We start from the raw sequence: 12,457 nt of genomic DNA, 5'->3' as shown, positions 1-12,457 counted from the left end.
GTTAACCTTAAGGGCATCCTGTACAAGGACTCCCAAGTCCCACTGCATCTCAGAACTTTGAATTCTTTCCCCGTTTAAATAATAGTCTGCCCGTTTATTCTTTCTGCCAAAGTGCATAACCATACACTTTCCAACATTGTACTTCATTTGCCACTTCTTTGCCCATTCTTCCAATGTATCCAAGTCTCTCTGCAGACTCTCCGTTTCCTCAGCACTACTGGCCCCTCCACCTATCTTCGTATCGTCAGCAAACTTAGCCACAAAGCCATCTATTCCATAATCCAAATCGTTGATGTACAATTTAAAAAGAAGCGGCCCCAACACGGACCCCTGTGGAACACCACTGGTAACCGGCAGCCAACCAGAATAGGATCCCTTTATTCCCACTCTCTGTTTCCTGCCAATCAGCCAATGCTCTATCCACGTATGTAACTTTCCCATAATTCCATGGGCTCTTATCTTGTTAAATAGCCTCATGTGTGGCACCTTGTCAAAGGTCTTCTGAAAATCCAAATATACAACATCCTCTGCAACTCCCTTGTCTAGCCTACTGGTAATTTCCTCAAAAAATTGTAATAGCTTTGTCAGGCAGGATTTTTCTTTCAGAAAACCTACTTCATTATCCACAACTCCACCTATCTTAGTATCATCTGCATACTTACTCATCCAATTTACCACCCCATCATCCAGATCATTAATATATATGACAAACAACATTGGACCCAGTACAGATCCCTGAGGCACACCACTAGTCACCGGCCTCCAATCTGACAAACAGTTATCTACCACTACTCTCTGGCGTCTCCCATCCAGCCACTGCTGAATCCATTTCACTACTTCAATATTAATACCTAACGATTGAATTTTCCTAACTAACCTTACTTGTGGAACCTTATCAAAGGCCTTACTGAAGTCCATATGGACAACATTCACCTCGTCAACTTTCCTAGTAACCTCTTCAAAAAATTCAGTCAAAAATTTGTCAAACATGACTTTCCACGCACAAACCCACGTTGACTGTTCCTAATCAGACCTTGTCTATCCAGATAATTATACATACCATCTCTAAGAATACTTTCCATCAATTTACCCACCACTGACGTCAAACTCACAGGCCGATAATTGCCAGGTTTACTCTTAGGACGCTTTTTAAACAATGGAACAACATGGGCAATACGCCAATCCTCTGGCACCATCCCCATTTCTAATGACATTTGAAATATTTCTGTCAGAGCCCCTGTCATTTCCACACTAACTTCCCTCAAGGTCCTAGGGAATATCCTGTCAGGACCCAGAGACTTATCCACTTTTATATTCCTTAAAAGCGCCAGTACTTCCTCTTCTTTAATCATCATACCTTTCATAATATTTTTTGTTGTTATTTGAGGAGAGGGGCAGTATGAGTGTGAGGGCAGTTTGCTGTTCTCAGTGCTGGATGTGGGAGGCCCTAGAGTCTCCAAGCCTCCCGGACGTCCACATCTGCGCCAGGTGCGCCGAGATGCAGCTCCTAAGGGACCGCGTTAGAACACCAGAACTGCAGTTTGATGACCTTCGTCTAGTCAGGGAGAGTGAGAGTTGATAGAGAGGAGTTACAGGCAGGCGGTCACACCGGGGCCACAGGAGGCAGACAAGTGGGTCATGGTTAGGAGGGGGGAGGGGAAGAGTCAGGTGATATAGAGTACCCCAGTGGCTGTGCCCCTTGACAATAGGTACTCCTGTTTGAGTACTGTTGGGGGGGACAGCTTACCTGGGGGAAGCGACAGAGGCCGTGCCTCCGGCACAGAGTCCAGCCCTATAGCTCAGAAGAGTAGGGAAAAGAAGAGGAGGGCAGTTGTAATAGGGGACTCAATAGTAAGGGGGTCAGATAGGCGATTCTGTGGACGCAGTCCAGAGACCCGGATGGTAGTTTGCCTCCCTGGTGCCAGGGTCCGCGATATTTCTGATCGTGTCCAAGATATCCTGAAGTGGGAGGGTGAGGAGCCAGAGGTCGTGGTACATATAGGTACCAATGACATAGGTAGGAAAAGGGAAGAGGTCCTGAAAGGAGAATATAGGGAGTTAGGAAGGGAGTTGAGAAAAAGGACTGCAAAGGTAGTAATCTCGGGATTACTGCCTGTGCCACGCAACAGTAGAAATGCAATGAGGTGGAGGATAAATGCGTGGCTGAGGGATTGGAGCAGGGGGCAGGGATTTAATTTTTTGGATCATTGGGACCTCTTTTGGCACAGGCGTGACCTGTACAAAAAGGACGGGTTACACTTGAATCCTAGGGGGACCAATATCCTGGTGGGGAGATTTGCGAGGGCTACTGAGGTGACTTTAAACTAGAATGGTTGGGGGGTGGGAATCAAATTAAAGAGACTAGGAGAGAGGAGATTAGTTCATAACAGGGGGATGGGAACCAGTGCAGAGAGACAGAGGGGTGTAAAATGAGGGTAGAAGCAAAAAGTAGTAAGGTGAAAAGTAAAAGTGGCAGGGGGGCCACTTTTCAACATAAAAGCGAGCCTGAAGACTCGCAAGGAGCAATGCAAGGAGCATTCGTAACAAGGTGGATGAATTAAAAATGCAGATTGTTATTAATGAATATGATATAGTTGGGATCACAGAGACATGGCTCCAGGGCGACCAAGGATGGGAGCTCAACATTCAGGGATATTCAATATTCAGGAGGGATAGACATGAAAGAAAAGGAGGTGGGGTAGCATTGCTGGTTAGAGAGGAGATTAACGCAATAGAAAGGAAGGACATTAGCCGGGAGGATGTGGAATCGGTATGGGTAGAGCCGCATAACACTAAGGGGCAGAAAACGCTGGTGGGAGTTGTGTACAGGCCACCTAACAGTAGTAGTGAGGTTGGGGATGGTATTAAACAGGAAATTAGAAATGTGTGCAATAAAGGAACAGCAGTTATAATGGGTGACTTCAATCTACATATAGATTGGGTGAACCAAATTGGTAAGGGTGCTGAGGAAGAGGATTTCTTGAAATGTATGCAGGATGGTTTTTTGAACCAACATGTCGAGGAACCAACTAGAGAGCAGGCTATTCTAGACTGGGCATTGAGCAATGAGGAAGGGTTAATTAGCAATCTTGTCGTGAGAGGCCCCTTGGGTAAGAGTGACCATAATATGGTGGAATTCTTCATTAAGATGGAGAGTGACATAGTTAATTCAGAAACAAAGGTTCTGAATTTAAAGAAGGGTAACTTTGAAGGTATGAGACATGAATTAGCTAAGATAGACTGGCAAATGACACTTAAAGGGTTGACGGTGGATATGCAATGACAAGCATTTAAAGATCACATGGATGAACTACAACAATTGTTCATCCCAGTTTGGCAAAAGAATAAATCAAGGAAGGTTGTGCACCCATGGCTGACAAGGGAAATTAGGGATAGTATCAATTCCAAAGAAGAAGCATACAAATTAGCCAGAAAAAGTGGCTCACCTGAGTACTGGGAGAAATTCAGAGTTCAGCAGAGGAGGACAAAGGGCTTAATTAGGAAGGGGAAAAAATTATGAGAGAAAACTGGCAGGGAACATAAAAACTGACTGCAAAAGCTTTTATAGATATCTGAAAAGAAAAAGATTGGTTAAGACAAATGTAGGTACCCTACAGACAGAAACAGGTGAATTGATTTTGGGGAGCAAGGAAATGGCAGACCAATTGAATAACTACTTTGGTTCTGTCTTCACTAAGGAGGACATAAATAATCTTCCAGAAATAGTAGGGGACAGAGGGTCCAGTGAGATGGAGGAACTGAGGGAAATACATGTTAGTAGGGAAGTGGTGTTAGGTAAATTGAAGGGATTAAAGGCAGATAAATCCCCAGGGCCAGATGGTCTGCATCCCAGAGTGCTTAAGGAAGTAGCCCAAGAAGTAGTGGACGCATTAGTGATAATTTTTCAAAACTCTTTAGATTCTGGACTAGTTCCTGAGGATTGGAAGGTGGCTAATGTAACCCCACTTTTTAAAAAAGGAGTGAGAGAGAAACCGGGGAATTATAGACCGGTTAGCCTAACATCGGTGGTGGGGAAACTGCTGGAGTCAGTTGTCAAAGATGTGATAACAGCGCATTTGGAAAGCGGTGAAATCATCGGACAAAGTCAGCATGGATTTGTGAAAGGAAAATCATGTCTGATGAATCTCATAGAATTTTTTGAAGATGTAACTAGTAGAGTGGATAGGGAAGACCAGTGGTTGTGGTATATTTGGATTTTCAAAAGGCTTTTGACAAGGTCCCACACAGGAGATTAGTGTGCAAACTTAAAGCACACGGTATTGGGGGTAAGGTATTGAAGTGGATAGAGAATTGGTTAGCAGACAGGAAGCAAAGAGTGGGAATAAACGGGACCTTTTCAGAATGGCAGGCAGTGATTAGTGGGGTACCGCAAGGCTCAGTGCTGGGACCCCAGATTTTACAATATATATTAATGACTTGGATGAGGGAATTAAATGCAGCAACTCCAAGTTTGCAGATAACACGAAGCTGGGCGGCAGTGTTAGCTGTGAGGAGGATGCTAAGAGGATGCAGGGTGACTTGGATAGGTTAGGTGAGTGGGTAAATTCATGGCAGATGCAATTTAATGTGGATAAATGTGAGGTTATCCACTTTGGTGGCAAAAACAGGAAAACAGATTATTATCTGAATGGTGGCTGATTAGGAAAAGGGGAAGTGCAACGAGTCCTGGGTGTCATTATACACGAGTCATTGAAAGTGGGCATGCAGGTACAGCAGGCGGTGAAAAAGGCGAATGGTATGCTGGCATTCATAGCAAGAGGATTGGAGTACAGGAGCAGGGAGGTACTACTGCAGTTGTACAAGGCCACACCTGGAGTATTGTGTGCCGTTTTGGTCTCCTAATCTGAGGAAAGACATTCTTGCCAAAGACGGAGTATAAAGAAGGTTCACCAGATTGATTCCTGGGATGGCAGGACTTTCATATGAGGAAAGACTGGATCAACTAGGCTTATACTCGTTGGAATTTAGAAGGCTTATACTCGTTGGAATTTAGAAGATTGAGGGGGGATCTTATTGAAACGTATAAAATCCTAAAGGGATTGGACAGGCTAGATGCAGGAAGATTGTTCCCGATGTTGGGGAAGTCCAGAACGAGGGGTCACAGTTTGAGGATAGAGGGGAAGCCTTTTAGGACCGAGATTAGGAAAAGTTTCTTCACACAGAGAATGGTGAATCTGTGGAATTCTCTGCCACAGGAAACAGTTGAGGCCAGTTCATTGGCTATATTTAAGAGGGAGTTAGATATGACCCTTGTGGCTAAAGGGATCAGGGGGTATGGAGGGAAGGCTGGTACAGAGTTCTGAATTGGATGATCAGCCATGATCATACTGAATGGCGGTGCAGGCTCGAAGGGCCAAATGGCCTACTCCTGCACCTATTTTCTATGTCTATAACTACCCTACCTGCTTCCCTTACCTTACACAATTCAATATCCTTCTCCTTAGTGAATACCAAAGAAAAGAAATTGTTCAAAATCTCCCCCATCTCTTTTGGTTCCGCACATAGCAGTCCACTCTGATTCTCTAAGGGACCAATTTTATCCCTCACCATCCTTTTGCTATTAATATAACTGTAGAAACCCTCTGGATTTATTTTCACCTTACTTGCCAAAGCAGCCTTGTATCTTCTTTTAGCTTTTCTAATTTCTTTCTTAAGATTCTTTTTACATTCTTTATATTCCTCGAGCACCTCATTAATTCTAAGCTGCCTATATTTGTTGAAGATCCCTCTCTTTTTCCGAACCAAGTTTCCAATATCCCTTGAAAACCATGGCTCTCTCAAACTTTTAACCTTTCCTTTCAACCTAACAGGAACATAAAGATCCTGTACCCTCAAAATTTCACCTTTAAATAACCTCCTTTTCTCTGTTACATCCTTCCCATAAAACAAATTGTCCCAGTCCACTCCTTCTAAATCCTTTTGCATCTCCTCAAAGTTAGCCTTTCTCCAATCAAAAATCTCAATCCTGGGTCCAGTCCTATCCTTCTCCATAATTATATTGAAACTAATGGCATTATTCTCATCGGAGAATAACAATACAGACCAATACTTAATTATGTGAGACTATAACCTTTGGTGTGAAGAGGTCTGGAGAATGACAAGCACAATATTTCCAGCATATTCACAAGGTGCCAAAACATTCAGATATGGGCCAAGTGCGGAGAGAGAGAGATATACAATGAAACAGGTCAACAGTTCACTGACTGTAATGGGAACTGTTGCAGAATTTAAAGGAAAAGAAAAACAATAAACACTAAGCCAACAGGGTCATTAAAAAACTCTCAGACTGAAAATTAAATGCCAACACCACGGCTGGAAGCAATAACTAAACACAAACTGAATACCGCTCCTTCTTAGCATCTCTCCTGCACAAAGACTAGGATAAGCAGGAAGCATAAATATCCTTGTGCTTTTGGTCAAGTCTTGACAAGACTATATCAAAAAGAAGGCAGTTAAATACCACCATAGTGAGACAGTAATTAGCAGAGTCCATGGCTGTGACACAATGCGGGTTAATGGAAAATTCTTTGTTGTATCAAGAGGGATAGATAATGAAGTCGGGACGTCTTGTTGGAACTGCAAGAAATTGCAATCTTGAGTATAGTTTTGGGTTCATCAATTAAGAAAGGAAAATGTTTGCTTTAGGGAGCATTCCCAGACATGAATCCCAGGATGAGGCTACTGCCCTATCAGGAGAGATCAGACAGACAGTGAAGACCAAGTTGATTGGTCCTAGGCTCACTGGAGTTTAGAAGTAGAAAATGTTTAAGATACTCAGGGGACTTGGTAGGGTAACTGCTGCAAAGTTGTTTACTCTGGTGAAAAGATTTGAACTAAGATGAAGACGAGGAATTCCTTCACTGAGAGGGTTCCAAATTCTGGCATTCACTGTCGGAGAGAGTTACAGATTACAAACCATCTAGTATAGTCAAGGTGTTTTTTTCAAAAAAAGGATCCAAATAATTATAGAGTTCATCAGGAAGTGGAGTTGTTCAGATCACAGTGGACTAGATGAATGGAAAAGCAGGAAATTTACACCTGACACCTGCTGCTATTTCTTATATCTCTAAGGAGCTAAATCAAATTCACACTGACTTATCGGGGAGCATTTAATAGGCTATTGGTGAGCTAGTTATACTTTATTTCTGACCCATACCACTCCTGCTGTTCACTGCTTGATGGGTTTTTATGTAAAGAAATTTACTGTGTTTAACAAGTTCTGCCCACGTGCTGAGTATTTGATGGGATAGTGGAGCATTACAATGGTCTGTCCACCTGAACTCCACCGACTGGGAGAGTTTGAAGCATTTGTTTACAGAAGCTTTAATCTGTGTGTAGACCATATTTTATCTCCTGGGAGTATACATCACTGAAACACATCTTTCTGCCCACCTTTTCCATTCTGACCAATGATCACCTATATAGACTAATTATTCTCCAGTGGGCCAGGCAAAGTCTGTGGGTGGAAAAGAAATATTGATCAAAGCATCAAAAGATATGGTGAGGAGGCAGGTGTATGGGGTTGAGTGGGATCCAGAATCAGCCATGATTGGCAGATCAGATTCAATGGGCTGAATGGCCTAATTCTGCTCCTATGCCTTATGGCAGGGGTAGGCAACCTTAAGCACAAATGATTTTCTAGCATGCGTTATTCATTAATTTGAGGCAAAACATAACTAGGTATATTTAAATGGATAATTCCCATATTTCAAGCTTTTTATGGCATTTATCTGGCCCACAGTCCGCTCATTAATACACAATCCGACCCACAGAGGCAAAAAGGTTGCCGACCCCTGTCTTATAGTCTCATGTTTCAGGTTGAAACCCTGCATCAGGCTGACAGCAGGATTTTGACCAAAAGCACTGACATTTGCTGCTCAACCTCCAGCTGATTTGTTTGTTGCTCCCCAGATTCCAGCATCTGCAGTCTCCGGCATCTCCTTTATGGTTTAAAAAAAAGAAATCCAAAAATCATAGGTGACTGAAAGTATTTAGCATGTTAAACACATCCTGCATAAGAAATCAGTGCAATCTTGCAGTTCACTAGCCAGATGGATGATCCCTGTAATGCAAGAAATTTCTGAAATTCTTTTCAAAAATTTTTCCTGTTACTGCACTGTTGGAGATTGCTTAGCATACACTGCTCAGTGCTGACACCTGGAGACAAACAATCCAGTGCAGTTGACAACTGGAGATGCCGGACAGACAAGAGGCAAAAAATGAAAACACAAAAACACCAACTTCAGAAATTAGTCCATTGTGCTTAAAACAAAAGTTCAAGCATTAAACCATGCACTGTCAACAGACATTACACACACAATAACAAAAATACACACTCAACAATTCAGAAATAGTCTTTCCCTCAGCGTCAGATTTCTGAATAGTCCATGAACCCAATAACAGTATTTTGTTATTTCTTTTTTTTTTGCGTTATTTATTTTTGTAACTTACAATAATCTTGCATCTTGACACTGTGCTGTACCCTAAAACCACAAATTTTATGCCATATGAGTGAATGATAATAAATCTAATTCTGATAAAAACGGAAAATGCTGCTCAGGCCAGATGTATGAGACTGTTAATGTTTTAGGTTTAAATCACCTGTAGTTATTTTATATTTGAGGCATCTGTAGCTTTTGTTTCCAACAAATATACACATCTCCCTCATCCACAGCTCTGCACATCACAGGCAACAGCCTCCCCTCTGTGTACACTTCTTGTTGCCTCATTAAAGAAGCCAGCATAATCAAAGATCTTACCCAACCCAGTCACTTTCTCTTCTTCCTTCCTCAATCAGACAGAAGATATAAAAGCCATAAAGCCATACCACCAGGCTCAAGGGCAGCTTCTATCCCCTGGTATAATGATTCGCTAGTGTGATCAAATGGATGCTTGACTTCACAATCTAGCCCATTATGATTTTGCACTGTTTACCTGCACTGCAGTGTTTATACTTCATTTTGCATTGTTATTGTTCTATTTCAATGCACTGTGTAATAATCTGATCAGTGTGAACGGTGTGCAAGACAATTTTTTCACTCTATTTTGGTACACGTGACAACAATAAACCATTTCCAGTTCATCCCTTCTCTAACCCACACACTTTTTTCTTCCTTTGTTCCAATTAAAATGGCCTTGACCTAGAACTGGGGTTTCCAACCATTTTTTTATGCAATGGACCAATATCATTAAGCAAGGGGTCCATAGACCGCTGACCTTAAACATTTCCTCTGTTTCTCTGCAGATGCTGAGCATCTCAACCACTTACTGCTGGTAAAACAGATTTTCCTCAATCTGGGCCCCACATTCCATATTGGCCAAGTCACACCTGTTGATCACCAGACCTGAACGGAGGAGAGAAGAATTTCGTAGAAAAAAATCATTCAGTAACCTTCCCCAATTCTGACACCACTGATCAAACACTGACACTTTTTAGATACCCACTACCCACAGACAATATTCTTCCAGCCAGGATGATCTCATCCTTTGAGAATGAGGTCCTAAATATACCATCAACTACTTCTGTTTAGCCGGTAAACAGAAACACTCTCACTTTGAAAAATGGGAGATATAACCTCAGCAACACACATCAAAGTTGCTGGTGAACGCAGCAGGCCAGGCAGCATCTCTAGGAAGAGGTACAGTCGACGTTTCAGGCCGAGACCCTTCGTCAATTAAAGAAGAGGAAGTACTGGCGATTTTAAGGAATATAAAAGGGGATAAGTCTCCGGGTCCGGACAAGATATTCTCTAGGACCTTGAGGGAAGTTAGTGTGGAAATAGCAGGGGTTCTAACAGAAATATTTCAAATGTCATTAGAAACAGGGATGGTGCCGGAGGATTGGCGTATTGCCCATGTTGTTCCATTGTTTAAAAAGGGTTCTAAGAGTAAACCTGGCAATTATCAGCCTGTGACTTTGACGTCAGTGGTGGGTAAATTGTTGGAAAGTATTCTTAGAGATGGTATATATAATTATCTGGATAGACAGGGTCTGAATTGGAACAGTCAACATGGATTTGTGTGTGGAAGGTCATGTTTGACAAACCTTATTGAATTTTTTGATGAGGTTACTAGGAAAGTTAACGAGGGTAAAGCGGTGGATGTTGTCTATATGGACTTCAGTAAGGCCTTTGACAAGGTTCCACACGGAAGGTTAGTTAGGAAGGTTCAATCATTAGGCATTAATATCGAAGTAGTAAAATGGATTCAGCAGTGGCTAGATGGGAGACGCCAGAGAGTAGTGGTGGATAACTGTGTGTCAGATTGGAGGACGGTGTGTAGTGGTGTGCCTCAGGGATCTGTACTTTCTCCAATGTTATTTGTCATAGATATTAAGGATCTGGATGATGGGATGGTAAATTGGATGAGTAAGTATGCAGATGATACTAAGATAGGTGGCATTGTGGATGATGAAGTAGGTTTTCAAAGCTTGCAGAGAGATTTAGGCCAGTTAGAAGAGTGAGCTGAAAGATGGCAGATGGAGTTTAATGCTGAAAAATGTGAGGTGCTACATTTTGGAAGGACTAATCAAAATAGGATATACATGGTAAATGGTAGGGCATTGAAGAATGCTGTAGGACAGAGGGATCTAGGAATAATGGTGCATAGTTCCCTGAAGGTGGAATCTCATGTGGATAGGGTGGTGAAGGCAGCTTTTGGTATGCTGGCCTTTATTAATCAGAGCATTGAGTATAAGAGTTGGGATGTAATGTTGAAATTGTATAAAGCATTGGTAAGGCCAAATCTGGAGTATTGTGTACAGTTCTGGTCACCGAATTATAGGAAAGATGTCAATAAAACTGAGAGAGTATAGAGAAGGTTTACTAAAATGTTGCCTGGGTTTCATCTCCAAAGTTACAGAGAAAGGTTGAACAGGTTAGGTATTTAAAATTATGAGGGGGATTGATAGAGTTGACGTGGATAGGCTTTTTCCATTGAGAGTGGGGGAGATTCGAACAAGAGGACATGAGTTGAGAGTTACAGGACAAAAGTTTAGGGGTAACATGAGGGGGAGCTTCTTTACTCAGAGAGCGGTAGCTGTGTGGAACGAGCTTCCAGCAGAAGAGATTGAGACACATTCGATGTTGTCGTTTAAAGTTAAATTGGATAGATATATGAACAGGAAAGGAATGGAGGGTTATGGGCTGAGTGCAGGTCGGTGGGACTAGGTGAGAGTAAGTGTTCAGCACGGACTAGAAGGGACTAGAAGGGCCGAGATGGCCTGTTTCCCTGCTGTAATTGTTATATGGTTATATTAAACACTGAAGGAAAAGATGACAGCAAATGAGTCACCTGCAGTGATGGATGTGAATGGTGCAGCTGGCTAGGTGCAGGCAGCCCTGGGATACCAACGCTGAATTTATAGACACTTCTACATTGGAACAGCTCGCATCATATTATTACACCTAAGTCTCGGGCACTTAAAAACCTTGGTTTCTAGGAACGGCATAATTTATTTTCTCTCGCTCTTCCCACTTTTAGTAATTATTCTCACCTGTTTTCGATATCATTCATTGCAATACCGTGGAGCTGTGGTTACCACATCGAATGATTTTTGTGTATTTTCCGACTTACGGACAAAAGCAAAATTTGGACATCTCTGAAAACGGAAGCTGTACGTCACTCGTGGACGGCTTGTATTATTCTTTGGGATGGGATCGAAAGCAAGCTGACTAACAGAGTACAGGTTATTGATTACGTTTAAACTATACACACTTAATCAATAAGCCTTAAAGTTAAATAAAAGATAGATATTAATACAAATAAGGATAGCAAGGCAGAGAAAGACCCTTGTCCCGGGTCATTGGAGTATGTATTAGAAGAGCAACCAAAACCTCTTGAAAAAAAGTCTTAAAGTTGGCATTCTTGGACGGGACTGGAGGAGCCAGGGTCGGGGGCGCTGCCCCGTTGTCCCACTGCGGTTCGTCATCTTCCTCAGCCAACGCCCTCACGAAGGTACGGTTGCCGAGGACAGCCCAATAGGTGCCTGTTTCTCGGTGGGGTATAGGTTGACAGGGGGCATCCCGCTGCCCTGTGCTCACCTCTTCTGCTGCACCACGTGCATCTGGTAGAGCCGCGGACCCAGCCCCGAGTCCGGCGTTCGCAACCAATTCGCTATCGCCAGCCTCCAGCCGTCCCATAGCAAGCCCGGCATCTTCCTCCTGTGCTCTCCTCCTCCACCACCCTCAGCTCAGGTTTAAGTTAAGTGTATTTAGCTGTTGGAATCTCTGCCCTCACGGAAGCAATAGAACATTAGTGAATTGTCATACCTCTGGGGGAGGAGCTGCCAAACTATGCATGTCTTTGTTTTCCGGGAATGTCTTTGTGAATCCGGGAGCATTGGTAGAGGGAAATAGAAAGTTGGACGGGGTTCCAATGCTGCCAGACCCATTGAATTCCTCCGGCAGATTGTTGCTCTAGATGGAATCTGCTTTCT

General features: G+C 42.8%; 1 protein-coding gene across 1 annotated transcript in view; it reads right to left on the bottom strand.

The window, feature by feature from the left end:
- Positions 1–12,175, bottom strand: part of LOC140187436 (transient receptor potential cation channel subfamily V member 6-like) — a 69,914-nt gene extending 57,739 nt beyond the window's left edge. The window contains exon 1 of the mRNA XM_072242759.1: positions 12,063–12,175. Within this exon, the coding sequence (XP_072098860.1) occupies positions 12,063–12,175 (113 nt within the window). The remainder of the gene's footprint in view (positions 1–12,062) is intronic.
- Positions 12,176–12,457: the final 282 nt, after the last annotated feature.

Source organism: Mobula birostris, chromosome 24 (genome assembly GCF_030028105.1).
Source record: "Mobula birostris isolate sMobBir1 chromosome 24, sMobBir1.hap1, whole genome shotgun sequence".
NCBI classification, from domain to species: Eukaryota; Metazoa; Chordata; class Chondrichthyes; order Myliobatiformes; family Myliobatidae; genus Mobula; species Mobula birostris.
The sequence above is the reverse complement of the archived record's forward strand: the minus strand, read 5'-3'. Positions and strand labels throughout refer to the sequence as shown.